Source organism: Microtus pennsylvanicus, chromosome 7 (genome assembly GCF_037038515.1).
Source record: "Microtus pennsylvanicus isolate mMicPen1 chromosome 7, mMicPen1.hap1, whole genome shotgun sequence".
Taxonomy (NCBI): Eukaryota; Metazoa; Chordata; class Mammalia; order Rodentia; family Cricetidae; genus Microtus; species Microtus pennsylvanicus.
Genome location: NC_134585.1, coordinates 14,301,040 through 14,319,265, shown reverse-complemented (window position 1 = coordinate 14,319,265; position 18,226 = coordinate 14,301,040). Strand labels below are relative to the sequence as shown.

Here is an 18,226-nt window from a genome sequence, read left to right as displayed (position 1 = left end):
CGGCAGAACAATTGCCACAGATGACTGGCACAGCTAAGCTGGGTTTTAGGCAACCTCTGATGGGAGCATTTCGAGAAAAGGGAGTGGGAAAAGCAGAAGCGACCAGGGAGGAAGCTGTCGCCATCACACAGGAAGAGGGCTGAGAGTCAGAGCTGAGATTGTGCTGGCTCACGCAGCAAAGGCAGACATGCCGCCGGAACGCACTGGCCCCCTGTACACACAGAAGCTGTCGCTGAATTCAAGGTTAAAAGGCTGTAGCCCATTCAGACGGCTCGCTCTGAGTCAACGTCCCTAAACGATTGTTTTTGTCACACCTCTTGCAGATCACACACATACTGATTTCATGTGAGCCATTCACATCTGGCAGATTAATCTTCTCCATCAAGTGTTTTTTAAAGATTTATTTATTTATTATGTATACAGTGTTCTGCCTGTGTGCATACCTGCACCCCAGAAGAGGGCACCAGATCTCATTAAAGATGGTTGTGAGCCACCATGTGGTTGCTGGGAATTGAACTCAGGATCTCTAGAACAGTCAGTGTTCTTAACAGCTGAGCCATCTCTCCAGCCCTCCACCAAGTTTTTAAAACGTTAGATATAATTGGCTTCAGGGCTTTCTACAACACAGCACACACCCACATGACAAATGAATAGGTCAGAGAATTGAGGAAGCAATCTGAGATTGACCGCCAGCCTCCACCTGTAGGAATCTGCATATCTGCATATACCTGGGTGCACACACAAAGACAAAAAAGCTGATTCTAAAGGGCTTGCGGAATTACCATGGAGCTGGAAAGTCAGTAACAAAAAGAATGAAGTGGGAAGGCCCATACTTCATTTAAAAAGTCAAAGCTACGGGAGTTTGGAGGAATAGAATCGAGAATCCAGAGGGACGCCTTGGTGGGTTTTCAACAGGGTACCAAGTGATTCAAGGGGAAAGGAGTCTTATAGGAGTTCTACAAGCCTGCTATTGGGAAGCTCTGTTGGCCAGATAACTTTCCCAAAAGGATAAGCTTGTGCCCGCTACGCTAACGCACCCGCAGTTTTTAAGTAAACACAATAAATGTGATTTATGGCTAACACCTGCTTCCTTCTTGGGAACTAGGCTTTTGAAGGGCACAGAGTGCCAGCACAGTTAGCTCCCAGTAAGAACCGCAGCCTTAGACATCTAATTGAGTTGTTGGTTCGAGGGGCCCCGGGGGAAAACCCAAACATCCAGGCTTTTGTAGCCAGAGACAGATGCCAGATAGATGCCTGAAGCTGGATAGAACTTTACCTGGTAAGCCATAGCCATGTGGCGATACACAGACTAATAGAAATGGGTTAATTTAAGATGTAAGAGCTAGCCAATAAGAAGCTAGAGCTAGCTAATAGGCCAAGCAGTGATTTAATTAATACAGTTTCTGAGTGTTTATTTCGAGTCTTGGCAGCTGGGAATGAACGAGCAGCCTCCGCCAACACACACACACACACACCCCACTTTTAGAAAGAAAACACAAAGACACTTCTAAAAGTAAATGCCATACAAATGGAAAAAAAATTTATTAGTTTTTTTTTTGAGATATGATCTCTGACACTATAGCCCTGGTTGGCCTAGAACTTGCTAGGTAGACCAGTTGGCCTCACACTCACAGAGATCCTCCTGTCTCTGCCTCCTGAATGCTGAGATTAAAGGTATGTACCACCATCGTCAGCACAAAGGAATTTTTTCAAGTGATACTTTAAGATACTCAAGAAACAAAATCTCTTACTTTCACAATACACTAAATATTACCTAAATATGAGAGCACCTAACCTCAAGAGACATGTAGTTCACAAAGAATGGACAGTTACATGGGTTTTGTTCATGAGATGGCTACTTCAAGACATTAACATCTCTATTTCTCAGACCCAGTATTTTCTTACACATCCATTTCACATTTTATTTAATTATTTTTACAATCATTCATAAAGATGTATTTCCTAAGAGGCTAGCCTGTGCTCCAATAATAACAAATCATGACAAAATAATCAATGGAGTTGATTTTTTTTTTGCTACCAAGTAGTTCCATCAGATTCTTAACCATTTACACATACTTTTCAAATTGTGATGGCATTAAAATTCTATTTTAGAGATTCCAGACTTTAAAACATTGAGTGATGTCATGGCAGTAATATTGAGAGTCTTTCTCACAAGTCAACCTGGACGTTCCTCAGAGTTATCAAGACCATTCTTTAGGGTAGGGGATACAAACCCACAGTCCTTTGGGACATTTATAAGTAATTCATCTTGGATGTGGATAAACCCCCGCTTCTAAATTCTCATCTACAACAACTGACCAAAGTAAATGACCTCATAGCCAACAAGCTGATAAAGAGGTACTAACTTACTGGAATAAAGTGGTTATTAGAATTGCCAAGATAGTAGGTGGGGTGGTCAAGGATTAGAGGTGACCAAAGTGACCTGAGCAGGATTTTAAAGAACCCCATGATGGAAGAAGAGAACTGACTCCTACAAGGTGTTCTCTTTTCTTCATGAACTCACTCCCAAATTTCTTTTAAATACAAAAAAGATTTAATTTTCCACATTGGAAATAGTCTTCATGAAGAAGTCTAGAGTTTTGATCCTTAAGGACAGATCAAGCAGTTTTGGTTTTTGTATTAAGTAATCAAGACAGATAGTAGAAAAAGCATTTTATTTATATGGAAAAAGCTACAGTAAGATCTGTAAAAGGTGTCAATATAATATTGCCTATACAGAAAAAAATTCAAATGTGAAGAGCAACCAAAAAAAAAGTGACACACCTTCCTACTTAGCAGTGCAATTAATTCACATTGCAATAAAGTTAAGTCAAGTACAGTAAAACCAAAACAAGGGTCTCTCCATTCTAATCGGTATACTGGGAAATACAGTGTGAAGATCAGTTCCGGCTTAAGAAATATGCATTCAACCCACAGAATATCCTAAGACAGGGCGGCACAATTAATTCATCATCAGTTGTTGGGGGCTTCAATACTGTTCACAGGGAAAAAATTCATGAGTTGACATAGAATATATTTAGTTTATACAGTAAAAAAATACAAATTATAAAGTGAGCTAACAATGAAATCTGAATTCAGATTTATAAAAGTGATGACATCTTGGACAATACATACAGTGTTTCTCAGGTAAAAACATTTCCTTTCAGCAAAAAAAAAAATCATCTGGTTGTTTCTCAGTGATGTCGCAGATCTTGCTTCGAAGATGCAGGTGTCCAAGTGTCTCAGGAACCAAAATAAATGTCCTCCTCAACGAGCACAAGATGCTGAATGCTCTCAGCACAGTTTCAAGGGTAGTTTTGGAGGTTTGTTCTGTCTTGCTTCAGAAACACATTTAAAATGAGTAGAAACCAAAGGGTTCATGGAACAAAGGAGACAGCCAACAGCGCTCGATTTACTACTAATGTTGAAAAAGACATAGATTTTACAGTACTCTGGTGTAAGTGAAAGTGTTTGAAAACATTACATTGCATATTTCTGAGTCCATTCTCTTGCGTGCCTGTTGTATCTGTAGGCATACAAAAAGAGAGAGTAAAAACACACACGTTTAACCCGCAGGAGCCTCGCTCTGTTCAGAATCTGGTCCTCTGCCTCCTCACACGACTCCCATGCTCTCACAGGGTTTAGTCAACACAAGCATGCCAACACAAAAGCATAAACAAAGGACCTGTAAATTCCTAGATTACTCAAAACAAAACAAACAAGAGACAGAAAACCAACTTCAAATAGAAATCTATAGAAGCTACCCCGGAGGCAGGATTATCATGCACCAGGAGGAAGAAGCCACTGGAAGGAGAAGGTCAGAGTGGGTGGGCAGAGAAACAACTCTTCCTAGGGAAAGATAGCCAAACAATGCCCAGGGCTTCCCAGTGATTAAATCCTTCCTTGTCTAATTTACCAGCTCGAAATGATGAACGCACAGCGCAGACAGAGAACACCTAACACCGACCCAGAAAGAGGTTTCTGTTTTTGTTTTAAAGACAGTTAAAAAAAAAAAAAGTCTATGGGGGGTAAGGGGGGGCGAGGGACCTTACACAGAGCCATGGGCGGCAAACTATATTGAGATGCACCCAACAGGAAGTGTACGACAGGAAACACTTACTTTTCTTTGTCTGATTTATAGATCTGTGCAATATCTGGTACTAAGGGATCATCTGGATTAGGATCACAGAGCAGCGAGCATATGGACAACAATACTACATTGGGAAAAAAAAGAACCAACAAGCATTCCATTAGGCGATGCCCTTGCTGCTTTAGAAAACTTACCCACGCGGAACTCACTGCACTGAAAATAAAGAAAACGAAAGAGGAAAGGGCCATGCAGAGGCAAGAGAGCAGCTTGGGGCAGGTGGCTTGCCAAGCAAACCTGAAGCCCTAGCAGGAAAAGAAAGAAAGAGAAAGAGAGAGAGAGAGAGAGAGAGAGAGAGAGAGAGAGAGAGAGAGAGAGAGAGAAAGAAAACCAGCATTGCAAAACGATAAAAGCCACATGGGGGTTACATTTTTAGTGTTCTGCCTGCATTTATGCCTGCAGGCCAGAAGAAGGCACCAGGTTGTTATGAGCCACCACGTGGTTGCTGGGAATTGAACTCAGGACCTCTGGAAGAGCAGTCAGTGCCTTTAACTTCTGAGACGCCTTTTATATATTTTTTTTATATTAACTTTGGTTGGTAGGTAAATATATTACTTTTTAAAGTAATGAACTAATTATTTTTGACATTCTAAGTTATCTGTTTACTTAAAACAATGTGTGTCATCCAAAAGTAGCTGTCAGCAATCTTTCAAGTCAAAAACTTGTGTGTGTGTGTCTCCATGAAATGTAAGGTCTTTTCCCAACAAATCTCCCATTCCTTTTTTTTTTTAATTTTATTTATTTATTTATTATGTGTAGAACATTTTGCTTCCCACACACCAGAAGAGGGCGCCAGATCTCATTACAGATGGTTGTGAGCCATCATGTGGTTGCTGGGAATTGAACTCTGGACCTCTGGAAGAGCAGTCAGTGCTCTTAACCTCTGAGCCATCTCTCCAGTCCCAAATCTCCCATTCCTTAAACCTCATATTTAACAAACAACATGAACTGTTTAACTTGTATATTATAAAAGAAACACAGAAGCTACCATGTCAAAACTTCTAATGTAAACAGCTACACTAAAAAAACAAAACAAAACAAAAAAGACCAAAAAAAAAAAAAACCCTCCACCAGGCAGAGAAGCACATGCCAGCTATCCTAGAGGTCCTGGAACTCCTTTGTAGAGCAGGCTGGCTTTGAACTCACTGAAATCTGCCTGCCTCTGCTTCCCAAGTGCTGGGATTAAAGACGTGCGCCACCATCGCCCAGCCCACTGCTGAAATGTTACGAAAGGATGCTGCATGACCATTTTAGGTCAGGAAAAAGATCAGTTATAAATAATCGACCCGGAGGTTCCTTGGCTTTACCTAAGACTTGAAACAATTATGGCTGTGGCCCCTGCCTCTGGTAAGACTATCCCATTTAAGAACAACCTATGGCGCTGAGATATAACTCCATTGATAGAGTCCTTGCTAGCAAGCACAGGGCCCTGGGCCCCATCCCTAACATCCAATGAAGGCTCATGCCTGTCACCTCAGCACCCAGAGACATAGAGACAGAAGAATCAGGAGTTCAGTGCCTCATGAAACCTGCAAGGAAACACCTGACTCGAAATTATTAAGAAGAAGAAGGAAAAAAAAAGGAAAATGTGGTCGCTAGTGCAGGGGCAGATGTGTGTAACCCAAACAGTTTTGTTTCCAACTGCCAGGTTCTATTCTATTAGAGACACTAGGCAAGGACTACTGGCACCGTATGCACTGTTGGCCAACGAGTGGAACCAAAATGGTTTCTAAGGATCTGCGAGCACAGCTGACGGCTCAGCAAAGAATAAGGTGATGCTGCCTGTGAAAGGTGAGCACCAGCATGGGGCAGCTGCCAATCATGGTGATGCTGCAGATTCCTCAAGCGAGTCAGGTAAGCTACCTTCACAACATCGCTCTGCAGCATGAAGCAGACCTTTCCTTTTTAGCTGCTTATTTTATCCGCCAGTCCTCAAGTTGTTCTTTTGACTGTCAATAGACACTTTAATGAATGGGATAAGTCCCAAAATATGCCCTCCGCCCCCGTCAGACAAGCAAACTCCTCTTACTTGCATGACTCTTACTTCTTTTGTAAAGACAGAAGGACAGACATCCATAGGCTTATCATAAAACTTCCAACTCTAGCAATGTTTAAATTTAGATTTTTCTAATTTTAGTTATGTGTATGTGTGTGTCCATCCGTGTGGATATATATGCATGTGCATGTGAGCGCAGTTGCCCTTGGAGGCCAGAAGAGGGTGTTGGGTCCCCTGGAGCTGGTGTAACAGGTGGTTGTGAGCTGCCCAACTCAGGTGCCTGAAACCTATGTCAGGTCTAATACAAGAGCAGTATGCACTTTTAGTCTCTGAGCCTTCTCTCCAGCCCTTAGTTCCAGTAATTTGAATCTCTGATTTCGTTTCTATTTACCCATCCATTCATTTCTCCCAACCCCAAAGCTTACTAAAAGCCAGAGGGACCAAAAAGTTAATAGAGGAAGCAAAATCAAAAGAGGAGTAAGCACAGAGGGTTGAAGCATTGTTTTTGTTTGATTATTGGCTTTTGTTTAAATTCTGATCCTTAGACATTGTACAATCCTCCCCATGCCTATTTTAAATCTGTTAAATAAAATTACCTTTAGATACAGTCAAAGCTGGCGACCACTGGGACCGCAGGATGTCAAGACAAATACTTCCATTGCTGTTTATATTTGGGTGGTAGATTTTTGTCGTGAAAGCAATCTACAAATAAAACAGAGCAAAAAGTGTTGACCGTCACAAACCGTGAACAAGCAGGACGGATCCGCTCAAGGGTAAAATGCGCTCAACGGTACCCAGCTTTGGAACAGAAACATCTACATGCAGCTCAGCTACTGGGGACTTGAAGGAGCCTCAGGCTAAGCTCTGGTTCTCCTCCAGCTGTGGGGAGGTGTCTGGGGTGTAACGAGGATGTCTGTAATAGCTGGTGTGACCGGCTGAGTGGCACCTGGACCGACTGCTCTGGCTTTCATCACACCGCCAACTACTCCTGTTAACCCGCCCGTCAGTAACGCCCAGCGGGCCACCTGGAGCTATAAACAGGCCACGGAGTCCATCAGAGCAGAAGTGAGATGCCCCCAGCTGGTCACCTGTCCTGTAAAACCCACTGCGAATCTGAATCTCGACAAGAGCCACTGTCGTGTGATGTCATCCGTGTAAACTAGGTATTTTAAATTGCTACAATTACTTCCCTAGCAGCTTGTGTTCATTTTCCCTCCCTCGTGCGCCCCTCACTGCCCCTTCCTTGGGCTCTAAGCCTCAGAGAAGGCGTTTCCATCCCCTTCTGCCATTCAGTGTGCATCCTTTGTGGTTCCCATTGTGAGGGATGTGGTTGAGGCTCAATATGTGTTGGTGAATTCTTCAAAAAAAAGAAAGCAGGGTCCTCTTTGGAAAGATAACGTTAAGGATAGAAAAGCCTGATTCTCGACTACGAAAACATTCCAGACTACACATATCTCAAGGAGGAGAAGCCCATGAGCCTAACTGGCAGCCAATGCCACCTTCCGCTTAACAGGCAAAGGCAACTACTTGACTAAGAAAGAGTATTTTGTGTTTCCGATCTGGAGGTTGTACCAAGGAGCTTGCCCTCGCTAAGCTGCCCCGAGTCTGTGACATCACGAGACCATCTCTAGACAAACAGTGGAAACCCCTGCTACGGGACACGTCAGTCACAGAAATAAATACCTTTGGTGGTTTAAAGGGATAGTCTGTCGGGAAGTGGACAGTGAGGAAGAAGACTCCACCTTGATATGCACTGTCAGGCTGAAATTACACAACAGGGCGCATCAGTGTCCGGCCACAACACGTACACAAGCCCGAACGACTCCCCCGGGTGTGAATAGCGTGAAAGAGATGGCCACAGCTTCTACACAATGCCGTCAAATATCAGCTTGTAAAAAGAAACATGATCCTAGCAGCAGACGTTGGAGTGATTTACCTGGAGAGCAGGCTCCTTGCCAGGAATGAGGTTTTCCAAGGCGCCCACAGAATTTAAAGGGGAGCAGACCCGCACAGCAGTATGATTTAACCAAACAGATCACTTACGGGGACCAGTGTAGACGCGAGGGCTGCTGCGAGGAAAGATAATCATCTAGAGCAGTCACCAGTATTTATAAAGGCCACGACTAACGTTTACCTTCTCTTCTCTCATTTCCAAACTTTAAGTTCTAATGCCCACTTAGGTGCAACCGAAAGGGGGTAAGAGGGTTTACCCCCAATATTCATTTGCCAGTACTTTATATTGTAGAAGACAAAACTCCAAAACCTAGCTGGATGAATTCAGTATTCATGAAATATAGAATTAAGCAACAACTTTACCAGAGGAATTCAAACTTGGTTACCTCCTAAGTGGCAATAGCACACACACACATAATAGCACACACACACACGAAATATTAAAGGAGAAAAAAAACAAAATATACCCTAAATTCTATTTTAATTCCTTCATATTTACTGGAATGCATCATGGGTAATAAAGGTAACTTTCATCCTTTTCCTGCTTAAAGTTCTGCAAAAAGATGAACACATTCGTATTATATAATTATTCCTACTATGTGGCTGAGTTCTAGCGTAGTAACTGTAAAAAACATTACGAGGCTAAGCGTGGCCAGCGTGGCCAGCGAAGTGATGTGACAGCGGGTGGTGGAGTGGGTTGGTGCTACTGAAGCAGGGCAGGCATGCAAAACAACCTCATAGTTGCCCACGACACACGGTTCACCTGGGAAATACCATGGCGGCCCCAGCTCTGACGGCGAGGCACACCTTTAGATGACAGGACTAGGGAGGTTCGAAGCAGATAACGAACAGCAAAGAGAAGGAACCAGCTTCTTATTGAAAGCTGTTAGGTAAATATGTTGCATTTTCCCCCTCTAACATAACAACTTAATAGGATAATTTAGTCATTCAGGGTAATTCCTCCAAGGCTTTTCTTTGAAATTCAGCATTTTTTTTTTCCCTCCCAGTCTTTGGATCTGAGGGCAAAAGATTTAAAACTCCACGACCGAGTAGATAAAGTGCCCCAGGGGAAGTATGTATAGCATTCGGGAAAGATATTGCTAGCGTGTTCTCACCCAGAGAACAGACGGGAGCACAGCGCCTGCTCTTTCACAATTAGCATTCTGTTCATAGAAAGCAAAGCCTGTCTCAAGCCATCGAGGCTTCTCAGGTGGAGGAAGAAACATGGATGACAAAGAGGGGTCATTTTAAGGCAGTGCAGCAAACTCCAAAGGTGACAAAGGCCACCCACAGCAGGGCTCCTTCCCCTTCTGCAGTCAAGAGCCTCGATGAGACCTACTGGCAGACGGCCACTTGCCGGGTGTAACAAGTCCATTCCTGGGTCAGACTTATTGCAAACCTATGAACACTGTGGATGGACGAGGAATGCTCTGCTCCCTTTAAACACAGCGGACCCTGTATGAGAAGATTAACAAGGGCCAGCACAGACGGCCTGCACAGAGAGCGTGACCTTGCTATATATCGGGGAGGTATGAGCACAGGGAAATATCGCTGTGACCCAGCAGGTGTTTGCCAGTGGTGCTTTAGAGAAATCGTTGCCACCCCCTCGGTCGTGTTTTGCTCCGTGAGTGATTCAGCGGACAAGAATAGGCAACCTGAATCACAAACATCTGCTCACAGGTCAAAGGGCAAGAGTGAAGAGCGGCCGCGGGGGTTAGTCCACGCGTGTGAGTTGTACTTACGGGCCCCATGATGGTGGCTTGCCAGTGGAACACTGAAACACAGAGGGATGGAGGTCACTTAGAGCTGCTCGAAGCCACCCTTTCAATGGTAGCAACCCCTAGCAACAGAGTAAACTTACGGTCATCTCCCACAGGTCCCGCGGAGCAGTGAGCAGGTGGGTCGCGCTGTAAATCACTTAATTCCTGAAGGAAAGCAGAAATACTTGCAGTTAGTCCTTCCCTTTCTGAGGGAACAAGCACTGTGGACCCAGAAAGACACAAGCTGGGGACATCACGTGAAATTATTTTAGCTTAATTCTAGTCACAGTGGACTCTGCCACCGAGATCCTTGATGAGATAGCTCCAGCCTCTGGAGAGATTTCAGCGGAATAAGACAGTGTTTCCCTTTAAGATTCCTAACATGAAAGCAGTTCATTCGCATCTCCTTACGCAAGTACGTATATGTCATTGCTACGCAGATGGTACCAACAAAGCCAGCAGGTCCTGGTTGGCACTGTAACTCATGCATGAGATCCCCAGGTTTTATTACCAGCCCCTTAAAAACAAGGTCTGACTTCTAGTAAGTTACAATCTAATGAGCGGGAGTGAGGACTTGGGAAAAATGGATACTTAAGGAATGACTTGAAGCATCCAAGGATCTGTGTGTAGGATCTGTCCAGAAAGTGCTCCCAGCGTGAGTATGAGGACCTGAGTTCAGTTCCCAGCACGCATGTACAAAGTCAAGTGCACGAGGCAAGCCCGTAATCCCCGCACTGGCGAAAGAGACTGGGGTATCCTTGGGGCTGGCTGGCTAGTCAGCCTGGCTGACTCCAGGTTCACCGAGAGACCTTGTCTCAGGAATAACATGGAAAAACCAAGTGAGGAAGACGCCTGACACCAATCAACGTCTGGCCTCTACCCGCCCACATGCGCCTGTGTATTCGAACTCGCAAACACACATGTACACACACAACATACGAGTACAGGGTAGGAAGGCAGTCAGGCCATGTTCTGAAACTACAGAGCTGATGATTCACGGGCCTGTCTCTATCCTTGAGGTTTCGGAGGGAAGGCCAATGGCAGACACAGCTTTCAGGCTGGTCAGCCTTGGCCCAGAATCCCAAATAGAAGTGCATCTACCGCCTTGAAGAAGTCACTTAATCTTCCTAGCCTTGGTTGGGAAAGAACTGACCTTCCCCAAATGAGTGAGGTATGACCTCAGTATTAAATACTGTGCACTGGAGGGATGGCTCAGCAACTGAGAGCAGGCTCTACTCTCGCAGAGGATCTGAGTTCAATCCCCAGCACTTACACAACAGCCCACAAACATCTCTAACTCCAGCTCCAGGGAGTCCAATGCCCTCTTCTGGCCTCCACAGGCACCCACAGTAAGTTCGCGCGCGCACACACGTAATTAAAAATGAATTTTAAAGAGAAAAGCAGTATCAAAAACCATAAAGGCTGGGGAAGTAGCTCAGGAGCAGAGTAACTGCCTAGCATGTGAACGGCCTGGGCTCCATCCTTATCATTCCACAAAGGAAAAGATTATCCCTGAAGACCCCCCTTTAGCTTGGAAGATCAAAGACAGTCTATCCCTGTGTCAGTGAAGCAGCAAGAGTTGGCACTGAGTGGGCCGAGCCATATGCCATGAACCTGGGAAGGCGTGTGGAAGCCATACAGGACCAGAACACACACTCCACGAAGGATACAGTGCTATACAAAGTGCACGGAGATAGTTTTTAAGAAGTAATAGACTACATATTTTTGAGCGGCATTTATTTATTTATTTATTGGTTTTGTTATTTTTTTTTTTTAAAGAGAAAGAGGGAACATGGAAGTTGGGTGGTTAGGGAGGGTTGAGGATATGGTCAGAGTTGGGGGATGGGGAAGAAGGGTCTGGTCAGACTATGATAAAAAACCCTGATTTAGGGCTGGAGAGACGGCTCAGTGGTTAAGAGCACTGACTGCTCTTCCAAAGGTCCTGAGTTCAATTCCCAGCAACCACATGGTGGCTCACAACCATCTATAATGAGGTCTGGTGCCCTCTTCTGGCCTGCAGGCATACACACAAACAGAATATTGTATACATAATAAATAATAATAATAATAAAACCCTGATTTAAAGGGTGCTGCAATGTCAAGGGATGATGAAGCAGAAGAGCAAACTGCAAGACGAGTTACTGAAGGCAAGATGGGGCAGAGGTTGGGCACTAAGCTTAGAGGAGCAGCAGGGAGACACAAGGCACTGGCCTGGGGCACTCTAGGGGCTTCCCCACCTCAGGTCTATAAGAACAAAGGAAGGAGAAGCCACCAAACATGCTGTGTAATGTAATGACATTGGGGCAGCAGAGGGTTCTATGGTCTCTGTCATCTGGACCATCCTCAGAGGCGGGTGTCGGCAGATTCCCCTGTTCTACACATGGAAAGCAAGATACTGCGCCATCTGCAAACCCGGGGAGCCCGACTCCTTACTTCTTAGCTTTACAGATGTGCAAAGAAAGATGTGTTTACTGAGGTAGGGACCTCTAGAAGACAAGGTGGTGAGGAGAGTAGCCATGTGGAGACTATGAATGATTCTATGATTCAACATCTCTGTGGAAAGATACACAAACAATTTTTTCGACTCCAAAATCCCACCGGGGATCATCTGAAAGACACTTTGCCTACACTTCAGAAATACTAGAACCTGAAAGACGTCAGCTCACGACAGTGGCAAAACAGCCATGATCGCTTCCATTTGGCGTGCTAATAAAGATGAGGAAAAAGATGTGACATGATGCGTGGCTGGGAGCCCAGTGCAAGCCAGAGGCCTCCTTTAAAGTGCATGTCCCTTCAGCGCCTTTTGCTACTTTCATTTCTGGTTTTTTTTTTTCCTCCTTGTAAACAAGAAAGAACTAACTCATTCGGTTCCTCTGTTGCTTCACCTACTGTTAAGCAATGGGAGACTCCAGTCTTCTGCTTTGCCCCACCCACCCCCGTTTAAAAACAAGGCTTTGACATTTCAGCCCGGGACCTGGCGACCATGGGAAGTCGTTAAAATACAGTGTGACATTACTGTTTCATCTTCAGTTTCCATGACAACCACGGGACATGATACAGGTCAAGTGTGCAGCAGGGTCTCTCTAGCCCATAGCAAACATCCCAATTAATGTTGAGATAGCTTGTCAATTCTCGGGTACCAAAAGATAATGTGAGTGAGTGAGCTGTTTCTAGTTACAGTCCCGTTACAGAAGGACTGCCTTCTGACTGTTTGGGTTTGTTTTTTGTTTTTTTTTTTTGACAAGGTCTTGCTATGTAGCCCTGCCTTGCCTGGAACTCATTATGTAGACCAGACTGGCTTTGAACTCCTAGAGATCAGTCTGCTTCTGCATCTTAAATGCTTGGATTAAAGGCATGAGCCAACATGCCTCCCTCTAAACATTAATGTAAATAGTACTTGTGTTCATTTTAACTGGTTAGTCAGAAAAATGCAATCTCTCCGGCTTAAAAACTATTAATGATCTGCATGGAAATTTGCAATCTGATAATGTGCACAATAAATCGGATAGAGACACAAATGCACACTAATTAATCTTGTTTATTAACAAGGCAACTCAAAACCATATTTTAGCTGCAACAGCCTTGAACCATACTCAAATCTCAAACAGCAAGCTGCTCTTCAAGTCTTCAAGTATTACATTTAGAAGAGATATTTTCTCATTATTATTTTTTATGTCCTGATTCCACTTCCTCTTTAGAAGAGGGAGGGTGATGGATGAGACGAATAAAGAAACAAACCTCACAAGTAAATTCTGCAAAGGGCGGACTCTTAAAGTGTCTCCAGAAAGCTCCCCTCTCCCCCTCCCTGTAAGAGAGGGAACTGACGAGACATTAAACAGCCTGCACTACGCCCTGCTAGGCTGTCAGGGAATGTGCAAGCACAGCCATGCAGCACAGTTCAGGCAGCAAGCACAACAGACAGGAAGGCTGCAAGACACACGCGCCTCCCTCACCTGCAAAAATACAGATCTTAAATGCAAAATAGAAAGCCGGGCGGTGGTGGTGCACGCCTTTAATCCCAGCACTCGGGAGGCAGAGGCAGGCGGGTCTCTGGGAGTTCGAGGCCAGCCTTATCTACGAAAGCTAGTTCCAGGACAGGCTCCAAAGTTACAAAGAAATCCTGTCTTGAAAAACCAAAAACAAACAAACAAAAAAAAATTTGCAAAATAGAGACGCGAGGAGGCTTAGGAAATCCTGAGATGAACTAAGGAAGTGAAAACAAAGGCTGTGAAGACTCCGTCCATGAAAACTGCATCCAAGCACACCCAACATCCACCCTTGTCAAAATCAGCTCAGCAGTCACGGTAGTTTCGGGAGACACAAGAAATCAGGGGTCAATCAGCCATCCTCTCTTTCCAAACTGTCTTACAATCTGAGTGGCACTGTCTCCTCTTTAACTGGCATTATTACACATCTACTTCTATCATATCATACACTTGGTAGTAAAACTAATTTAGGGAAATAAATCAAGCTCAATCACCTAAATTACTCAACTGCTCAATCACTGTAAACGAATCATTTAATCATTTAGCACCAATCAGAGGGTTCCATTATAATAACCTGAACTTCCTTGACCTTCTGCAGCTCCCTTAAATGAGGCAATGATATTGCTGGGTTGTATTTGTATACTAACAGCTGAGTTTCATCTAAACTTTGCATCAAAGAGATACATCAAATTCGCTCTACTTGCATTTATCAACTGGGGCATACTCTTTTATATTAATATGAAAATAAAATCCTGACTTCGATCTATACAGTAAAATGCATCACAATTATTTGTTTCTTTTCAATCTGCTTGCATAGCCTGCGGAGCTAGACACCGAGTAATCGGCGTTAATTTTATTATATGTCATTGGTGTGTATCTGGTATTTTTACTTTCACGATTACTTTAGTAGGTCAATAGAAAATATCTGATTTCAACAAAATTTCGCATGTACTCTAACATTAATTGTCACGGATACCGTAAGAGCATGATGAAAGACCTATGTTTGGATGGATCCCCATAGGAAGGAGACAAAGACAAGGTCTCCGGAGTAAACTGGGAGTGTGGGGTCACAGGAGGGGGTAGAAGAGGAGGGGGAGGAAGGGAAGGGAGCAGAGAAAAATGTATAGCTCTATGAAAACAATAAAAAAGAAAGAAAAAAGGTTTAAGTTGGAGTGTTAAAAAAATAAAAATAAAAACTAATTTACTGATACCAGGGCCAGCAAGGTCAACACCGGAAGCCAAGCCTGATGACTCGAGTTCAAGCCCTAGGAACTGATGGTAGGAGAGAACTGGCCCATGCAAGCTCTACTCTGACCTCCAAACCTGGCATGCATGTACAGCACACATACACCCTTCACACACAGAATAATTATGATGAACTACATAAATTTAAAAGAAATAATGATGACATGCTAGGGTTAAGCTATCTCTCCACTTATTCTAATCTTTGCTCTCTAAGACTTGACATTAATCATAAGTTTGCTCAAGAATACAGGGTTCTCAAAGGAGCCAATCACATTGTAACTTCTACCTTGAGTCTCAGACACGCCACAGGTGGTCTCTGCTGGGGTTTCATGGAACCCTCAGGCTCCAGGCAGACCCCTGCATAGTCAAGTTGAACGAAAAGAGCTTGCAGTACTTAAGACCATTCTTTTTAGACTCATGATGCCATCTACACGTGGGCATCAAAGCAAAGCAGTGACTCGTGGAGACAACAAAATGCGCAATGGATGAGACAAACACCCGCCAGACCGTGACCCAAACAAAACCATTGTTAGCAGAATAGAATACCCCCATTTATGCTCAACTGGGAAGTGAGTATGAAGCTCAGTGTGGGAGGGGTGTGTGTTCAAAGACAGCTTTGGGGAGGGCAATTTGGTAATGACTATGACAGTTGGAAAAACATTTTTAGTCCTTGGCCCTTTATAGAAATCACCATGAAAATAGACACATACACACATGCACGAGGATGTTTGACACAGCATCTTGTCTAAGTACAAAACACTGGCCGTACCCACTGGCCCGCCAATAATGGGATAGCTTAAACCACATACTATGAAATCCTGACAGCCATTGAAAAGAACAGCACAGATCCCACAAGCTGACAACGAAGGATGAGACGCAAAAGTACCACAGCACTCAAGGAGAGTTACCTATTTACTAGTCTCTGCTGTTACAGTCTCCAGATTATATACTACACACATACATAAAACAGATGATTGAAAACACACATGGAGCTCTGGGCAATGCAAAGCTTTCAGGCTGGTCAGCCTTGGCCAGTGTTCTGCTACTTCTATTTCAGGAGAGGGTCTCACTAGCTAAATGAGTTAAGTCTCAAACTTGCCATCCTCCTGCCTCCACCTCTCCAGCGCTGGGAGTGTGTGCACTCCTCCCAATATGGAATGTTTTTGTTTTGAAATCAAGACCTTCATTCCTCCTGTTCCTGCATTCCTCTACGACAGCGGGCAGGGTGCTTTTGATACTTACATGTTTGAGTCATGCTCCAGTCAAATTTCTGAAGATATGGGGAAATGAATAGATTTGGCAAACAAATAAAAACCACTGACTCCCTTGACAGGTGTTTAGGTTGCATAGAGCAAAAAGTTTAGCGATGACCTGAGGACCGTACAGTCACTAGCCTGGAGTGCCCTTTGTGATAATGTGTCATTGAATACCATGGTGCCTGAAAATGAATATACCAAGAGACTATCAACCACGGAGTATTACCTCACAGGGATTTCTAATACACGGTATATAAGACGTAGTCTAGAAGAGTCTCCAAGCCCAGAGGGAACATTAGAATGTTTCGGGTTTTATTTCTTGTTTAGGAAACCTCAAAACTCTATTCCCTCCTGTTCATTCAAAATGCTGCTGACCTACTTTCGGGCCACTGCCTCGGGTGGCTCTTCCCAGTGGAGTACAGGTTTGTGCCGAGCTAACCTCATCTCAAAGCACATGGAACCCTGAGCACTGGGACTGCTCGGGGTCAGCAGTGGTCAGACGGGCTGTGGTCTGTGGTGCGCACGGAGACCTTAAAAGAATCTATTCCCTGCTCGGTTTAACCACAGGGGCTAATTATAAAAGTTCAAGGGGTCTTTCCGTACACAGCTTTTCTTGCAAACATCATCCAAATTTTGTCATTTTTGCCTCAGTCCTACCCCGCTGAATCCGTTTTAAGACTAAATGGTGACAGACTCGGGTCACAAGGGAGGTATGTCTGATGATGATTAAACTGAGGCATGGAGTTGAAGAACTTACACATTGGTTAAAAAAAAAAAAAACGTGTCTTCAGGGGATGCAGTTTAGAAGGACCAGGGAAGCCGGGCGATGGTGGCGCACGCCTTTAATCCCAGCACTCGGGAGGCAGAGGCAGGCGGATCTCTGTGAGTTCGAGACCAGCCTGGTCTACAGAGCTAGTTCCAGGACAGGCTCCAAAGCCACAGAGAAACCCTGTCTTGAAAAACCAAAAAAAAAAAAAAAAAAAAAAAAAAAAAAAGAAGGACCAGGGAAGGGATCCTGCAGACTCTTAGAAGTATAAACGAGGCCCGGCGGTGGTGGCACACGCCTTTAATCCCAGCACTCGGGAGGCAGAGGCAGGCGGATCTCTGTGAGTTCGAGACCAGCCTGGTCTACAGAACTAGTTCGTTCCAGGACAGGCTCCAAAGCCACAGAGAAACCCTGTCTCGAAAAACCAAAAAAAAAAAAAAAAAAAAAAAAAAAAGAAGTATGAACGGCAGCTAGAGCCAAACTTTCCAAAACACCTAAATAAGACGTAAATCTCAAGAGTTACCTTAGGAGCGCGATTCCCCAAAGCTCAGGGTATTTTTCTGGGACAGGAGAGGGGTTTACTACAGAACTCAGGTAGAATACCTTAACTGGTGCAAAGTTCCCTTAAATACAACACTAACACCGATTTGGCGGGATAGGAGTGGGAAGATGGCTCAGCCTCTGAAAGGGCTGTATGCTTGGCACTCACATCGACACTGGGCACAGCAACAGCTGTTGCCAATCCCAGTGCTGGGGAGGGAGAGACAAAGGACCCTTGAGTCTCACTGGTTATTCAGTCTAGCTGAACCAACAAGCTACAGGTTCAGTGAGAAACTTGTCTCAAAAATAAAGTAGTGCACCATCAAGGTGGTACACACTTTTAATCTCAGGGCTGGGAGGAAGAGGCAGGCAGATCTCTGGATCTCTGTGAGTTCAAGCGGGCCCAACTCTGTGAGTTCCAGGCCAGTCAAGCACTACATAGTGAAACTCTGCATCAAAAATAAGGAAAGAAAGATAAATAAAAAAAGAGAAAAGAAAGAAAGCAGAAAGGAAGGAGAGAGAGAGAGAAGGAATGAGAGAGAGAGAGAGAACGAGAGAAAGAGAGAGAGAGAGAGAG

The 18,226-nt window shown here is 44.2% G+C and overlaps 1 protein-coding gene across 2 annotated transcripts in view; it reads right to left on the bottom strand.

The window, feature by feature from the left end:
• Positions 1-1,505: 1,505 nt before the first annotated feature.
• Ube2d1 (ubiquitin conjugating enzyme E2 D1) overlaps positions 1,506-18,226 on the bottom strand; it is a 31,000-nt gene continuing 14,279 nt past the window's right edge. The window contains exons 2-7 of one of the 2 annotated variants that reach the window (XM_075979998.1): positions 9,958-10,021; positions 9,839-9,870; positions 7,827-7,904; positions 6,740-6,845; positions 4,121-4,214; positions 1,506-3,526 (exon numbers count right to left, since the gene is read on the bottom strand). In XM_075979998.1, the coding sequence (XP_075836113.1) occupies positions 3,481-3,526; positions 4,121-4,214; positions 6,740-6,845; positions 7,827-7,904; positions 9,839-9,870; positions 9,958-10,021 (420 nt within the window). In that variant the 3' untranslated portion in view covers positions 1,506-3,480. The remainder of the gene's footprint in view (positions 3,527-4,120; positions 4,215-6,739; positions 6,846-7,826; positions 7,905-9,838; positions 9,871-9,957; positions 10,022-18,226) is intronic. The other variant, XM_075979999.1, reaches the window with a different exon arrangement.